General features: G+C 49.3%; 1 protein-coding gene across 1 annotated transcript in view; it reads left to right on the forward strand.

Annotated features, from left to right (window-relative positions):
* The first annotated feature begins 483 nt into the window (after window positions 1–483).
* Window positions 484–18,020, forward strand: part of LOC135532780 (neuropilin-2-like) — a 57,437-nt gene continuing 39,900 nt past the window's right edge. The window contains exon 1 of the mRNA XM_064960218.1: window positions 484–513. Coding sequence (XP_064816290.1) covers window positions 507–513 — 7 coding nt within the window. The 5' untranslated portion in view covers window positions 484–506. The remainder of the gene's footprint in view (window positions 514–18,020) is intronic.

The raw sequence follows: 18,020 nt of genomic DNA on the forward strand, positions 1-18,020 counted from the left end.
TTCTCTCCTCTCAGTCTCATCTCCCTCTCTCCTCTCAGTCTCATCTTCCTCTCTCCTCTCAGTCTCATCTCCCTCTCTCTTCTCAGTCTCACCTTCTTCTCTCCTCTCAGTCTCATCTCCCTCTCTCCTCTCAGTCTCATCTTCCTCTCTCCTCTCAGTCTCATCTCCCTCTCTCCTCTCAGTCTCACCTTCTTCTCTCCTCTCAGTCTCACCTTCCTCTCACCTCTCAGTCTCATCTCCCTCTCTCCTCTCAGTCTCATCTTCCTCTCTTAACGAGTCTGGGAGCCATTAGTTCACCCTTATAATACTCACTAAAACACGGCTAACACACTGAGGAAGAATGCCTGTCTGTCCTCTCCTTACCTGATTCCCACTGGGTACAGTAATTGTTGACGAGTGGCATTCATTACCATCATCTGTCCATTTGATTTCTTTATTTCTTTGATTAATAAAAATAATTCCTTCTTTTATCTCTTCCAGAGCCCTTCGCTGCATTCCCTCCAGACATGACTGGTGAGTTGTCCTCGTCTTTGACTACTTCCTGTTTCCTGTGCGAACATTTGTCTACTTCCCGTCTGAATGTTAGTTGCTTTCTGCTTGTTTCTCCGCCCAGCTTGCAGTGCACTCTGGTCCATGGACACACATTTAACTGATTCTGTTACCTGATTTAATTTACCTGGTTCTATTTGGTGTTGAACTACACTGAGTGTACAAAACATTAGGAACACCTTCCAAATATTGCGTTGCACCTGCTTTCAACCTCAGAACAGCCTCAATCCTTTGGGGCATTGACTCCACAAGGTGTAGAAAGGGTTCCACAGGGATGCTGGTCCATGTTGACTCCAACGCTTCTCACAGTTGTGTCAAGTTGGCTGGATGTCCTTTGGGTGGTGGACCATTCTTGATACACACAGGAAACTGAGCGTGAAACTGTTGAGTGCGAAAAACCCAGCGCCGTTGCAGTTCTTGACACAAACCAGTGGTATGGTACCTACTACCATACCATGTTCAAAGGTACCTACTACCATACCCTGTTCAAAGGTACCTACCACCATACCCTGTTCAAAGGTACCTACCACCATACCCCGTTCAAAGGTACCTACTACCATACCCTGTTCAAAGACACCTACTACCATACCCTGTTCAAAGGCACCTACTACCGTAGCCGTTCAAAGGTACCTACTACCATACCCTGTTCAAAGGTACCTACTACCATACCCTGTTCAAAGGCACCTACCACCATACCCTGTTCAAAGACACCTACTACCATACCCTGTTCAAAGACACCTACTACCATACCCTGTTCAAAGACCCCTACTACCATACCCTGTTCATAGGCACCTACCACCATACCCTGTTCAAAGACCACCACTTACCATACCCTGTTCAAAGACCCCTACTGCCATACCCTGTTCAAAGGCACCTACCACCATACCCTGTTCAAAGACACCTACTACCATACCCTGTTCAAAGGTACCTACCACCGTAGCCGTTCAAAGGTACCTACTACCATACCCTGTTCAAAGACACCTACTACCATACCCTGTTCAAAGACACCTACTACCATACCCCGTTTCTAAGGTACCTACCACCATACCCTGTTCAAAGGTACCTACTACCATACCCTGTTCAAAGACACCTACTACCGTAGCCGTTCAAAGGTACCTACCACCGTAGCCGTTTCTAAGGTACCTACCACCGTACCCCGTTCAAAGACACCTACTACCATACCCTGTTCAAAGACACCTACCACCGTAGCCGTTCAAACGTACCTACCACCGTAGCCGTTCAAAGGTACCTACCACCGTAGCCGTTCAAAGGTACCTACTACCATACCCCGTTCAAAGGTACCTACCACCATACCCTGTTCAAAGACACCTACTACCGTAGCCGTTCAAAGGTACCTACCACCGTAGCCGTTTCTAAGGTACCTACCACCGTACCCCGTTCAAAGACACCTACTACCATACCCTGTTCAAAGACACCTACTACCGTAGCCGTTCAAAGACACCTACCACCGTAGCCGTTTCTAAGGTACCTACCACCGTACCCCGTTCAAAGGCACTTCAATATTTTGTCATTTACCCTCTGAATGACACGTACACAATCCATGTCTCCATTGTCTCAGGGCTTATAAATCTTTCTGGAACCCGTCTCCTCCTCTTCATCTGTAACCCGTCTCCTCCTCTTCATCTGTAACCCGTCTCCTCCTCTTCATCTGTAACCCGTCTCCTCCTCTTCATCTGTAACCCGTCTCCTCTTCATCTGGAACCCGTCTCCTCTTCATCTGTAACCCGTCTCCTCCCCTTCATCTGTAACCCGTCTCCTCCTCTTCATCTGTAACCCATCTCCTCCTCTTCATCTGTAACCCGTCTCCTCCTCTTCATCTGTAACCTGTCTCCTCCTCTTCATCTGTAACCCGTCTCCTCCTCTTCATCTGTAACTTGTCTCCTCCTCTTCATCTGTAACCCGTCTCCTCCTCTTCATCTGGAACCCGTCTCCTCCTCTTCATCTGTAACTTGTCTCCTCCTCTTCATCTGTAACCCGTCTCCTCCTCTTCATCTGTAACCCGTCTCCTCCTCTTCATCTGTAACAAGTCTCCTCCTCTTCATCTGGAACCTGTCTCCTCCTCTTCATCTGTAACCCGTCTCCTCCTCTTCATCTGTAACCCGTCTCCTCCTCTTCATCTGTAACCTGTCTCCTCCTCTTCATCTACACGGAGTCTCCCTCCTCCCTTCTATTCTACACAGAGTCTCCCTCCTCCCTTCTATTCTACATGGAGTCTCCCTCCTCCTTTCTATTCTACACGGAGTCTCCCTCCTCCTTTCTATTCTACACAGAGTCTCCCCCTCCTCCCTTCTATTCTACACGGAGTCTCCCTCCTCCCTTCTATTCTACACAGAGTCTCCCCCTCCTCCCTTCTATTCTACACGGAGTCTCCCTCCTCCCTTCTATTCTACACGGAGTCTCCCTCCCCCTTCTTCATTCTACACGTCTCTTCAGTCTCCCCTCCTTCATCTGGAACCTCCCTTCTATTCTACACAGAGTCCCCTCCCTCCTCTTCTATTCTAACGGAGTCTCCTCTCCTCCCTTCTATTCTACCGGAGTCTCCTCCTCCCTTCTATTCTACACGGAGTCTCCTCCTCCCTTCTATTCTACACGGAGTCTCCCTCCTCTTCTATTCTACACGGAGTCTCCCTCCTCCCCTTCTATTCTACACGGAGTCTCCCTCCTCCTTTCTATTCTACACGGAGTCTCCCTCCTCCTTTCTATTCTACACGGAGTCTCCCTCCTCCCTTCTATTCTACACTGAGTCTCCCTCCTCCCTTCTATTCTACACGGAGTCTCCCTCCCCCCTTCTATTCTACACAGAGTCTCCCTCATCCCTTCTATTCTACACAGAGTATCCCCCTCCTCCCTTCTATTCTACACGGAGTCTCCCTCCTCCCTTCTATTCTACACAGAGTCTCCCCCTCCTCCCTTCTATTCTACACGGAGTCTCCCTCCTCCTTTCTATTCTACACGGAGTCTCCATCCTCCCTTCTATTCTACACGTAGTCTCCCTCCTCCCTTCTATTCTACACGGAGTCTCCCTCGTCCCTTCTATTCTACACAGAGTCTCCCTCATCCCTTCTATTCTACACAGAGTCTCCCCCTCATCCCTTCTATTCTACACAGAGTCTCCCCCTCCTCCCTTCTATTCTACACGGAGTCTCCCTCCCCCCTTCTATTCTACACGGAGTCTCCCTCCTCCCTTCTATTCTACACGGAGTCTCCCTCCTCCTTTCTATTCTACACGGGTCTCCCTCCTCCTTTCTATTCTACACGGAGTCTCCATCCTCCCTTCTATTCTACACGGAGTCTCCCTCCTCCTTTCTATTCTACACGGAGTCTCCATCCTCCCTTCTATTCTACACGGAGTCTCCCTACTCCCTTCTATTCTACACGGAGTCTCCCTCCTCCCTTCTATTCTACACGGAGTCTCCCTCCTACCTTCTATTCTACAAGGAGTCTCCCTCCTCCCTTCTATTCTACAAGGAGTCTCCCTCCTCCCTTCTATTCTACACGGAGTCTCCCTCCTCCCTTCTATTCTACACGGAGTCTCCCTCCTCCCTTCTATTCTACACAGAGTCTCCCCCTCCTCCCTTCTATTCTACACGGAGTCTCCCTCCTCCCTTCTATTCTACACAGAGTCTCCCCCTCCTCCCTTCTATTCTACACGGAGTATCCCTCCTCCTTTCTATTCTACACGGAGACTCCATCCTCCCTTCTATTCTACACGGAGTCTCACTCCTCCCTTCTATTCTACACGGAGTCTCCCTCCTCCCTTCTATTCTACACAGAGTCTCCCTCATCCCTTCTATTCTACACAGAGTCTCCCCCTCCTCCCTTCTATTCTACACAGAGTCTCCCCCTCCTCCCTTCTATTCTACACGGAGTCTCCCTCCCCCCTTCTATTCTACACAGAGTCTCCCTCATCCCTTCTATTCTACACAGAGTCTCCCCCTCCTCCCTTCTATTCTACACAGAGTCTCCCCCTCCTCCCTTCTATTCTACATGGAGTCTCCCTCCCCCCTTCTATTCTACACGGAGTCTCCCTCCTCCCTTCTATTCTACACAGAGTCTCCCTCCTCCCTTCTATTCTACACAGAGTCTCCCTCCTCCCTTCTATTCTACACAGAGTCCCCCTCCTCCCTTCTATTCTACACGGAGTCTCCCTCCTCCCTTCTATTCTACACGGAGTCTCCCTCCTCCCTTCTATTCTACACGGAGTCTCCCTCCTCCCTTCTATTCTACACGGAGTCTCCCTCCTCCCTTCTATTCTACACGGAGTCTCCCTCCTCCTTTCTATTCTACACGGAGTCTCCCTCCTCCTTTCTATTCTACACGGAGTCTCCCTCCTCCCTTCTATTCTACACGGAGAATATCCCTTCTATTCTACACGGAGTCTCCCTCCTCCCTTCTATTCTACACTGAGTCTCCCTCCTCCCTTCTATTCTACACGGAGTCTCCCTCCCTTCTATTCTACACGGAGTCTATTCTACACGGAGTCTCCCTCCTCCCTTCTATTCTACACAGAGTCTCCCTCCTCCCTTCTATTCTACACGGAGTCTCCCTCCTCTCTTCTATTCTACACGGAGTCTCCCTCCTCCCTCCTCTCTTCTATTCTACACAGAGTCTCCCTCCTCCCTTCTATTCTACACGGAGTCTCCCTCCTCCCTTCTATTCTACACGGAGTCTCTCTCCTCCCTTCTATTCTACACGGAGTCTCCCTCCACCCTTCTTTTCTACACGGAGTCTCCCTCCACCCTCATCTCTTCTATTCTACACGGAGTCTCCCTCCTCTCTTCTATTCTACACGGAGTCTCCCTCCACCCTCATCTCTTCTATTATGCACGGAGTCTCCCTCCTCCTTTCTATTCTACACGGAGTCTCCCTCCTCCTTTCTATTCTACACGGAGTCTCCCTCCTCCCTTCTATTCTACACGGAGTCTCCCTCCACCCTCCTCTCTTCTATTCTACACGGAGTCTCCCTCCTCCCTTCTATTCTACACAGAGTCTCCCTCCTCCCTTCTATTCTACACGGAGTCTCCCTCCTCCCTTCTATTCTACACGGAGTCTCCCTCCTCCCTTCTATTCTACACAGAGTCTCCCTCCTCCCTTCTATTCTACACGGAGTCTCCCTCCTCCCTTCTATTCTACACGGAGTCTCCCTCCTCCCTCGTCTCTTCTATTCTACACGGAGTCTCCCTCCTCTCTTCTATTCTACACGGAGTCTCCCTCCTCCCTTCTATTCTACACGGAGTCTCCCTCATCTCTTCTATTCTACACAGAGTCTCCCTCCTCCCTCCTCTCTATAAGAGAGTCTCCATCCTCTCTTCTATTCTACACAGAGTCTCCCTCCTCCCTCCTCTCTTCAAGAGAGTCTCCCTCCTCCCTCCTCTCTTCTATTCTACACGGAGTCTCCCTCCTCCCTTCAAGAGAGTCTCCCTTCTCCCTCCTCTCTTCTATTCTACACGGAGTCTTCCTCCTCCCTACTCTCTTCTATTCTGCATAGGGTTCTTGTCTATAGTAGTGCACTATATAGGGAATAGGGCTCTGGTCTATAGTAGTTCACTATATAGGGAATAGGGCTCTGGTCTATAGTAGTGCACTATCGAGGGAATAGGGCTCTGGTCTATAGTAGTTCACTATATAGGGAATAGGGCTCTGGTCTATAGTAGTGAACTATATAGAGAATAGGGTTCTGGTCTAAAGTAGTGGACTATATAGGGAATAGGGCTCTGGTCTATAGTAGTACACTATATAGGGTATAAGGCTCTGGTCTATAGTAGTGCACTATATAGGAATAGGGCTCTGGTCTATAGTAGTGCACTATATAGGGATTAGGGCTCTGGTCTAAGGTAGTGTACTATATAGGGAATAGAGCTCTGGTCTAAGGTAGTGCACTATATAGGGAATAGGGCTCTGGTCTATAGTAGTGCACTATATAGGGAATAGGGCTCTGGTCTATAGTAGTGCACTATATAGGGAATAGGGCTCTGGTCTAATGTAGTGCACTATATAGGGAATATGGCTCTGGTCTATAGTAGTGCACTATATAGGGAATAGGGCTCTGGTCTATAGTAGTGCACTATATAGGGAATATGGCTCTGGTCTATAGTAGTGCACTATATAGGGAATAGGGCTCTGGTCTAAAGTAGTGCACTATATAGGGAATACGGCTCTGGTCTAAAGTAGTGCACTATATAGGGAATAAGGCTCTGGTCTATAGTAGTGCACTATATAGGGAATAGGGCTCTGGTCTAATGTAGTGCACTATATAGGGAATAGGGCTCTGGTCTATAGTAGTGCACTATATAGGGCTCTGGTCTAAAGTAATGCGCTATATAGGGAATAGGGCTCTGGTCTAAAGTAGTGCACTATGTAGGGAATAGGGCTCTAGTCTAAAGTAGTGCACTATATAGGGAATAGGGTTCTGGTCCATAGTAGTGCACTATATAGGGAATAGGTTTCTGGTCTATAGTAGTGCACTATATAGGGAATAGGGCTCTGGTCTATAGTAGTGCACTATATAGGGAATAGGACTCTGGTCTATAGTAGTGCACTATGTAGGGAATAGGGCTCTGGTCTATAGTAGTGCACAATATAGGGAATAGGGATCTAGTCTATAGTAGTGCACTATATAGGGAATAGGGCTCTGGTCTATATTAGTGCACTATATAGGGAATAGGGATCTAGTCTATAGTAGTGCACTATATAGGGAATAGGGCTCTGGTCTAAAGTAGTGCACTCATAGGGAATAGGGTGCCATTTGGAACGCATACTCTGTGTTATTCTGTGGAAGATGAGTGTGAGATGGGAGATTTGACTGGACTTGTGTGTTTGGCTGTCGTGTTGGGGTGGTTTCCATGGAGATGTTTGACTTGAGTTAGAAAAGAGAAACCTGAGAATCTGAATGTGACCACTCGCTAACTTTCCCTCTAGAGAGCTAACTGCCCCTCTAGAGAGCTAACTGTCCCCGTGCTCTCTCCCAGAGTTAACTGTTCTGCTAGAGAGCTAACTGTCCCTCTGGAGAGCTAACTGTCCCTCTGGACAGCTAACTGTCCCGCAAGAGAGCTAACTGTCCAGCTAGAGAGCTAATTGTCCCTCTAGAGAGCTAACTGTCCTGCTAGAGAGCTAACTGTCCCGCTAGAGAGCTAACTGTCCTGCTAGAGAGCTAACTGTCCCACTGCTCTCTCCCAGAGCTAACTGTCCCCCTGCTCTCTCCCAGAGCTAACTGTCCCCCTGCTATCTCCCAGAGCTAACTGCGTCCCTGCTCTCTCCCAGAGCTAACTGTGTCCCTGCTCTCTCCCAGAGCTAACTGTCCCACTGCTCTCTCCCAGAGCTAACTGCCCCACTGCTCTCTCCCAGAGCTAACTGTCCCACTGCTCTCTCCCAGAGCTAACTGTTCCACTGCTCTCTCCCAGAGCTAACTGTCCCACTGCTCTCTCCCAGATCTAACTGTCCCCCTGCTCTCTCTTCTGTCTTTCATTCAAACAGCAGAGCTGAGAAGAGGTCAGAAATCGTCTTAGAAATATGGCTTTGGTCTATGATAATACCTGCAAAACTCTGGTCTACTATGATAACACCTGCAAAGCTCTGGTCTATGATAACACCTGCAAAGCTTTGGTCTATGATAACACCTGCAAAGCTCTGGTCTACTATGATAACACCTGTAAAGCTCTGGTCTATGATAATACTTGCAACGCTCTGGTCTATGATAATACCTGCAAAGCTCTGGTCTATGATAATACCTGCAAAGCTCTGGTCTACTATGATAACACCTGCAAAGCTCTGGTCTATGATAACACCTGCAAAGCTTTGGTCTATGATAACACCTGCAAAGCTCTGGTCTACTATGATGACACCTGCAAAGCTCTGGTCTATGATAATACCTGCAAAGCTCTGGTCTATGATAATACCTGCAAAGCTCTGGTCTACTATGATAACACCTGCAAAGCTCTGGTCTATGATAATACCAACAAAGCTCTGGTCTATGATAACACCTGCAAAACTCTGGTCTACTATGATGACACCTGCAAAGCTCTGGTCTATGATAACACCTGCAAAGCTCTGGTCTATGATAACACCGGTAAAGCTCTGGTCTATGATAACATCTGTAAAGCTCTGGTCTATGATAACACCTACAAAGCTCTGGTCTATGATAACACCTGCAAAGATCTGGTCTACTATGATAACACCTGCAAAGCTCTGGTCTACTATGATAACACCTGTAAAGCTCTGGTCTATGATAATACTTGCAACGCTCTGGTCTATGATAACACCTGCAAAGCTCTGGTCTACTATGAGAGTTTTGCAGGTGTTATCATAGTAGACCTGGTCTATGATAACACCTGCAAAGCTCTGGTCTATGATAACACCTGTAAAGCTCTGGTCTATGATAATGCCTGCAAAGCTCTGGTCTACTATGATAACACCTGCAAAGCTCTGGTCTACTATGATAACACCTGCAAAGCTCTGGTCTACTATGATAACACCTGCAAAGCTCTGGTCTATGATAATACCTGCAAAGCTCTGGTCTACTATGATAACACCTGCAAAGCTCTGGTCTACTATGATAACACCTGCAAAGCTCTGGTCTATGATAACACCTGCAGCGCTCTGGTCTACTACGATAACACCTGCAAAGCTCTGTTCTACTACGATAACACCTGCAACGCTCTGCTCTACTATGATAACACCTGCAAAACTCTGGTGTATGATAACACCTGCAAAGATCTGGTCTACTATGATAACACCTGCAAAGCTCTGGTCTATGATAACACCGGTAAAGCTCTGGTCTATGATAATACCTGCAAAGCTCTGGTCTATGATAATACCTGCAATGCTCTGGTCTACTATGATAACGCCTGCAAAGCTCTGGTCTACTATGATAACACCTGCAAAGCTCTGGTCTATGATAATACCTGCAAAGCTTTGGTCTATAATAACACCTGCAAAGCTCTGGTCTATGATAATACGTGCAAAGCTCTGATATATGATAACACCTGCAAAACTCTGGTCTACTACGATAACACCTGCAAAACTCTGGTCTACTACGATAACACCTGCCAAACTCTGGTCTATGATAACACCTGCAAAGCTCTGTTCTACTATGATAACACCTGCAAAGCTCTGGTCTATGATAATACCTGCAAAGCTCTGGTCTACTATGATAACACCTGCAAAGCTCTGGTCTACTATAACACCTGCAAAACTCTGGTCTATGATAATACCTGCAAAGCTCTGGTCTATGATAACACCTGCAACGCTCTGGTCTACTATGATCAAATCAAAATCAAATGTATTTATATAGCCCTTCGTACATCAGCTGATATCTCAAAGTGCTGTACAGAAACCCAGCCTAAAACCCTAAACAGCAAGCAATGCAGGTGTAGAAGCACGGCGGTTAGGAAAAACTCCCTAGAAAGGCCAAAACCTAGGAAGAAACCTAGAGAGGAACCAGGCTATGTGGGGTGACCAGTCCTCTTCTGGCTGTGCCGGGTAGAGATTATAACAGAACATGGCCAAGATGTTCAAATGTTCATAAATGACCAGCATGGTCGAATAATAATAAGCAGAACAGTTGAAACTGGAGCAGCAGCACGGCCAGCTGGACTGGGGACAGCAAGGAGTCATCATGTCAGGTGGTCCTGGGGCATGGTCCTAGGGCTCGGGTCCTCCGAGAGAGAGAAAGAAAGAGAATTAGAGAGAGCATATGTGTGGTGACCAGTCCTCTTCCGGCTGTGCCGGGTGGAGATTATAACAGAACATGGCCAAGATGTTCAAATGTTCATAAATGACCAGCATGGTCGAATAGTAATAAGGCAGAACAGTTGAAACTGGAGCAGCAGCACGGCCAGCTGGACTGGGGACAGCAAGGAGTCATCATGTCAGGTAGTCCTGAGGCATGGTCCTAGGGCTCAGGTCCTCCGAGAGAGAGAAAGAGAGAGAGAAGGAGGGAATTAGCGAACGCACACCGGCAGCGCTCTGGTCTATGATAACACCTGCAAAGCTCTGGTCTACTATCATAACACTTGCAAAGCTCTGGTCTATGATAACACCTGCAAAGCTCTGGTCTATGATAACACCTGCAAAGCTCTGGTCTACTATCATAACACTTGCAAAGCTCTGGTCTATGATAACACCTGCAAAGCCCTGCAAAGCTCTGGTCTATGATTTACATTTACATTTAAGTCATTTAGCAGACGCTCTTATCCAGAGCGACTTACAAATTGGTGAATTCACCTTCTGACATCCAGTGGAACAGCCACTTTACAATAGTGCATCTAAGTCATTAAGGGGGGGTGAGAAGGATTACTTATCCTATCCTAGGTATTCCTTGAAGAGGTGGGGTTTCAGGTGTCTCCGGAAGGTGGTGATTGACTCCGCTGTCCTGGCGTCGTGAGGGAGTTTGTTCCACCATTGGGGGGCCAGAGCAGCGAACAGTTTTGACTGGGCTGAGCGGGAACTGTACTTCCTCAATGGTAGCGAGGCGAGCAGGCCAGAGGTGGATGAACGCAGTGCCCTTGCTTGGGTGTAGGGCCTGATCAGAGCCTGGAGGTACTGCGGTGCCGTTCCCCTCACAGCTCCGTAGGCAAGCACCATGGTCTTGTAGCGGATGCGAGCTTCAACTGGAAGCCAGTGGAGAGAGCGGAGGAGCGGGGTGACGTGAGAGAACTTGGGAAGGTTGAACACCAGACGGGCTGCGGCGTTCTGGATGAGTTGTAGGGGTTTAATGGCACAGGCAGGGAGCCCAGCCAACAGCGAGTTGCAGTAATCCAGACGGGAGATGACAAGTGCCTGGATTAGGACCTGCGCCGCTTCCTGTGTGAGGCAGGGTCGTACTCTGCGGATGTTGTAGAGCATGAACCTACAGGAACGGGCCACCGCCATGATGTTGGTTGAGAACGACAGGGTGTTGTCCAGGATCACGCCAAGGTTCTTAGCGCTCTGGGAGGAGGACACAATGGAGTTGTCAACCGTGATGGCGAGATCATGGAACGGGCAGTCCTTCCCCGGGAGGAAGAGCAGCTCCGTCTTGCCGAGGTTCAGCTTGAGGTGGTGATCCGTCATCCACACTGATATGTCTGCCAGACATGCAGAGATGCGATTCGCCACCTGGTCATCAGAAGGGGGAAAGGAGAAGATTAATTGTGTGTCGTCTGCATAGCAATGATAGGAGAGACCATGTGAGGTTATGACAGAGCCAAGTGACTTGGTGTATAGCGAGAATAGGAGAGGGCCTAGAACAGAGCCCTGGGGGACACCAGTGGTGAGAGCGCGTGGCGAGGAGACAGATTCTCGCCACGCCACCTGGTAGGAGCGACCTGTCAGGTAGGACGCAATCCAAGCGTGGGCCGCGCCGGAGATGCCCAACTCGGAGAGGGTGGAGAGGAGGATCTGATGGTTCACAGTATCGAAGGCAGCCGATAGGTCTAGAAGGATGAGAGCAGAGGAGAGAGAGTTAGCTTTAGCAGTGCGGAGCGCCTCCGTGATGCAGAGAAGAGCAGTCTCAGTTGAATGACTAGTCTTGAAACCTGACTGATTTGGATCAAGAAGGTCATTCTGAGAGAGATAGAGGGAGAGCTGGCCAAGGACGGCACGTTCAAGAGTTTTGGAGAGAAAAGAAAGAAGGGATACTGGTCTGTAGTTGTTGACATCGGAGGGATCGAGTGTAGGTTTCTTCAGAAGGGTGCAACTCTCGCTCTCTTGAAGACGGAAGGGACGTAGCCAGCGGTCAGGGATGAGTTGATGAGCGAGGTGAGGTAAGGGAGAAGGTCCCCGGAAATGGTCTGGAGGAGAGAGGAGGGGATAGGGTCGAGCGGGCAGGTTGTTGGGCGGCCGGCCGTCACAAGAAGCGAGATTTCATCTGGAGAGAGAGGGGAGAAAGAGGTCAGAGCACAGGGTAGGGCAGTGTGAGCAGAACCAGCGGTGTCGTTTGACTTAGCAAACGAGGATCGGATGTCGTCGACCTTCTTTTCAAAATGGTTGACGAAGTCATCTGCAGAGAGGGAGGAGGGGGGGAGGGGGAGGAGGATTCAGAAGGGAGGAGAAGGTGGCAAAGAGCTTCCTAGGGTTAGAGGCAGATGCTTGGAATTTAGAGTGGTAAAAAGTGGCTTTAGCAGCAGAGACAGAGGAGGAAAATGTAGAGAGGAGGGAGTGAAAGGATGCCAGGTCCGCAGGGAGGCGAGTTTTCCTCCATTTCCGCTCGGCTGCCCGGAGCTCTGTTCTGTGAGCTCGCAATGAGTCATCGAGCCACGGAGCGGGGAGGGGAGGACCGAGCCGGCCTGGAGGATAGGGGACATAGAGAGTCAAAGGATGCAGAAAGGGAAGAGAGGAGGGTTGAGGAGGCAGAGTCAGGAGAAAGGTTGGAGAAGGTATGAGCAGAGGGAAGAGATGAAAGGATGGAAGAGGAAAGAGTATCGGGGGAGAGAGAGCGAAGGTTGGGACGGCGCGATACCATCCGAGTAGGGGCAGTGTGGGAAGTGTTGGATGAGAGCGAGAGGGAAAAGGATACAAGGTAGTGGTCGGAGACTTGGAGGAGTTGCAGTGAGGTTAGTGGAAGAACAGCATCTAGTAAAGATGAGGTCGAGCGTATTGCCTGCCTTGTGAGTAGGGGGGAAGGTGAGAGGGTGAGGTCAAAAGAGGAGAGGAGTGGAAAGAAGGAGGCAGAGAGGAATGAGTCAAAGGTAGACGTGGGGAGGTTAAAGTCGCCCAGGACTGTGAGAGGTGAGCCGTCCTCAGGAAAGGAGCTTATCAAGGCATCAAGCTCATTGATGAACTCTCCGAGGGAACCTGGAGGGCGATAAATGATAAGAATGTTAAGCTTGAAAGGGCTGGTAACTGTGACAGCATGGAATTCAAAGGAGGCGATAGACAGATGGGTAAGGGGAGAGAGAGAGAATGACCACTTGGGAGAGATGAGGATCCCGGTGCCACCACCCCGCTGACCAGAAGCTCTCGGGGTGTGCGAGAACACGTGGGCGGACGAAGAGAGAGCAGTAGGAGTAGCAGTGTTATCTGTGGTGATCCATGTTTCCGTCAGTGCCAGGAAGTCGAGGGACTGGAGGGAGGCATAGGCTGAGATGAACTCTGCCTTGTTGGCCGCAGATCGGCAGTTCCAGAGGCTACCGGAGACCAGGAACTCCACGTGGGTCGTGCGCGCTGGGACCACCAGATTAGGTGGCCGCGGCCACGCGGTGTGGAGCGTTTGTATGGTCTGTGCAGAGAGGAGAGAACAGGGATAGATAGACACATAGTTAACAGGGTACAGAAGAGGCTACGCTAATGCAAAGGAGATTGAATGACAAGTGGACTACACGTCTCGAATGTTCAGAAAGTTAAGCTTACGTAGCAAGAATCTTATTGACTAAAATGATTGAAATGAAACAGTACTGCTGGAGTAGGCTAGCTGGTAGTGGCTGCGATGTTGACACTACACTAATCAAGTCGTTCCGTCCGAGTGTAATAGTTTCTACAGTGCTGCTATTCGGGGCTAGCTGGCTAGCTAGCAAGGTTGATTGCGTTCCGTTACTTAAAAGAACGACAATAGCTGGCTGGCTAACCTAGAAAATCGCTCTAGGCTACACAATTGTCTTAGATACAAAGACGGCTATGTAGCTAGCTAGCTACGATCAAACAAAACAAACCGTTGTACTGTACTAGTTACTACAGTGCTGCTATTCGGGGGCTAGCTGGCTAGCTACGTTAGAAGAACGACAATAGCTGGCCAGCTAACCTAGAAAATCGCTCTAGACTACACAATTGTCTTAGATACAAAGACGGCTATGTAGCTGGCTAGCTACGATCAAACAAATCAAACCGTTGTACTGTAATGAAGTGAAATGAAAATGTGATACTACCTGTGGAACGACGCGGAATGTTGACCGGGTAGTTGGAGTTCAATTCGGTAGAGGTTGGCTAGCTGTTGGCTAGCTAGCTAGCAGCATTTCCTACGTTAAGGACGACAAATAGCTGGCTAGCTAACCTCGGTAAATTAAGATAATCACTCTAAGTCTACACACTCTAAACTGCACAATTATCTTGGATACGAAGACAACTATGTAGCTAGCTGACACTACGCTAATCGAGTCGTTCAGTTGAGTGTAATAGTTTCTACAGTGCTAGTGGACAGTGGATGTTAGCTAGCTGCTTAGCTGCTTAGCTAGCTGCTTAGCTAGCTGCTGGGCAGATACGTTAGGACGACGAAATACGATAATTATGCAATTGTCGTTGATACAAAGACGGCTATGTAGCTGGCTAAGAAGAGATTGCTAAGATTAGACAAATCAAACCGTTGTACTATAACGAAATGTAATGAAAAGTTATAAAAAGTTATACTACCTGCGGACCGAAGTGTAGATGCGGCCGCTCGCTCCAACCGGAACCGGAAACACCTGCAAAGCTCTGGTCTATGATAACACCTGCAGCGGTCTGGTCTGTGATAACACCTGCAGCGGTCTGGTCTGTGATAACACCTGCAGCGCTCTACATTTACATTTACATTTAAGTCATTTAGCAGACGCTCTTATCCAGAGCGACTTACAAATTGGTGAATTCACCTTCTGACATCCAGTGGAACAGCCACTTTACAATAGTGTATCTAAATCATTAAGGGGGGGTGGGGGTGGTGAGAAGGATTACTTATCTTATCCTAGGTATTCCTTGAAGAGGTGGGGTTTCAGGTGTCTCCGGAAGCTGGTGATTGACTCCGCTGTCCTGGCGTCGTGAGGAGTTTGTTCCACCATTGGGGGCCAGAGCAGCGAACAGTTTTGACTGGGCTGAGCGGGAACTGTACTTCCTCAATGGTAGGGAGGCGAGCAGGCCAGAGGTGGATGAACGCAGTGCCCTTGCTTGGGTGTAGGGCCTGATCAGAGCCTGGAGGTACTGCGGTGCCGTTCCCCTCACAGCTCCGTAGGCAAGCACCATGGTCTTGTAGCGGATGCGAGCTTCAACTGGAAGCCAGTGGAGAGAGCGGAGGAGCGGGGTGACGTGAGAGAACTTGGGAAGGTTGAACACCAGACGGGCTGCGGCGTTCTGGATGAGTTGTAGGGGTTTAATGGCACAGGCAGGGAGCCCAGCCAACAGCGAGTTGCAGTAATCCAGACGGGAGATGACAAGTGCCTGGATTAGGACCTGCGCCGCTTCCTGTGTGAGGCAGGGTCGTACTCTGCGGATGTTGTAGAGCATGAACCTACAGGAACGGGCCACCGCCATGATGTTGGTTGAGAACGACAGGGTGTTGTCCAGGATCACGCCAAGGTTCTTAGCGCTCTGGGAGGAGGACACAATGGAGTTGTCAACCGTGATGGCGAGATCATGGAACGGGCAGTCCTTCCCCGGGAGGAAGAGCAGCTCCGTCTTGCCGAGGTTCAGCTTGAGGTGGTGATCCGTCATCCACACTGATATGTCTGCCAGACATGCAGAGATGCGATTCGCCACCTGGTCATCAGAAGGGGGAAAGGAGAAGATTAATTGTGTGTCGTCTGCATAGCAATGATAGGAGAGACCATGTGAGGTTATGACAGAGCCAAGTGACTTGGTGTATAGCGAGAATAGGAGAGGGCCTAGAACAGAGCCCTGGGGGACACCAGTGGTGAGAGCGCGTGGCGAGGAGACAGATTCTCGCCACGCCACCTGGTAGGAGCGACCTGTCAGGTAGGACGCAATCCAAGCGTGGGCAGCGCCGGAGATGCCCAACTCGGAGAGGGTGGAGAGGAGGATCTGATGGTTCACAGTATCGAAGGCAGCCGATAGGTCTAGAAGGATGAGAGCAGAGGAGAGAGAGTTAGCTTTAGCAGTGCGGAGCGCCTCCGTGATACAGAGAAGAGCAGTCTCAGTTGAATGACTAGTCTGGTCTACGATAACACCTGCAAAGCTCTGGCCTATGATAACACCTGCAAAGCTCTGGCCTATGATAACACCTGCAAAGCTCTGGTCTATGATAACACCTGCAAAGCTCTGGCCTATGATAACACCTGCAAAGCTCTGGTCTACGATAACACCTGCAGCGGTCTGGTCTACGATAACACCTGCAAAGCTCTGGCCTATGATAACACCTGCAAAGCTCTGGCCTATGATAACACCTGCAAAGCTCTGGCCTACGATAACACCTGCAGCGGTCTGGTCTGTGATAACACCTGCAAAGCTCTGGTCTATGATAACACCTGCAAAGCTCTGGTCTGTGATAACACCTGCAGCGCTCTGGTCTATGATAACACCTGCAGCGCTCTGGTCTACGATAACACCTGCAGCGGTCTGGTCTACGATAACACCTGCAAAGCTCTGGTCTGTGATAACACCTGCAGCGCTCTGGTCTATGATAACACCTGCAGCGGTCTGGTCTGTGATAACACCTGCAGCGCTCTGGTCTACGATAACACCTGCAGCGCTCTGGTCTATGATAACACCTGCAGCGCTCTGGTCTATGATAACACCTGCAGCGGTCTGGTCTGTGATAACACCTGCAGCGCTCTGGTCTATGATAACACCTGCAGCGGTCTGGTCTGTGATAACACCTGCAGCGCTCTGGTCTGTGATAACACCTGCAAAGCTCTGGTCTATGATAACACCTGCAGCGCTCTGGTCTATGATAACACCTGCAGCGCTATGGTCTACGATAACACCTGCAAAGCTCTGGTCTGTGATAACACCTGCAGCGCTCTGGTCTATGATAACACCTGCAGCGCTCTGGTCTACGATAACACCTGCAGCGGTCTGGTCTACGATAACACCTGCAGCGCTCTGGTCTATGATAACACCTGCAGCGGTCTGGTCTGTGATAACACCTGCAGCGGTCTTGTCTGTGATAACACCTGCAGCGCTCTGGTCTATGATAACACCTGCAGCGCTCTGGTCTACGATAACACCTGCAGCGGTCTGGTCTACGATAACACCTGCAGCGCTCTGGTCTATGATAACACCTGCAGCGCTCTGGTCTGTGATAACACCTGCAGCGCTCTGGTCTACGATAACACCTGCAGCGGTCTGGTCTGTGATAACACCTGCAGCGGTCTGGTCTGTGATAACACCTGCAGCGGTCTGGTCTGTGATAGCACCTGCATGTGTTTCAAGTTTGAATCAAGGGAGGTTTTTTCTTTCTCTTCTATCAAGTGAATTAATGTTGCAGTCCACCATTCAGGTTTTACACATGAGCTTACAAACTCTTTAACATGTAAATTAGCCTTTAATGGATGCTATATAATGTCTGGGTGAACTCTGTTTCACAGGCAGATTTCACTGGGAAAAACCTGCTTGCCGCTCCCTACAGAGAATGATTGATATTCTCCAAAATTACAGCAGACTTTGCCTTGCATATACCAATATACCAATCAATCCAACCAACAGCATGAGCCTCTGTCAGTCGGATCTGTACCCCTATACTGTTTTCTGTTTGCTAAATCTATTATTAAAAACAAATTCACAAAATAAAATCAACTACAAAATGATAGGCAAAAGCCAGTAGGTTCTCTGCA

This window comes from Oncorhynchus masou, unplaced genomic scaffold, assembly GCF_036934945.1.
Source record: "Oncorhynchus masou masou isolate Uvic2021 unplaced genomic scaffold, UVic_Omas_1.1 unplaced_scaffold_2020, whole genome shotgun sequence".
Lineage (NCBI taxonomy): Eukaryota > Metazoa > Chordata > Actinopteri > Salmoniformes > Salmonidae > Oncorhynchus > Oncorhynchus masou.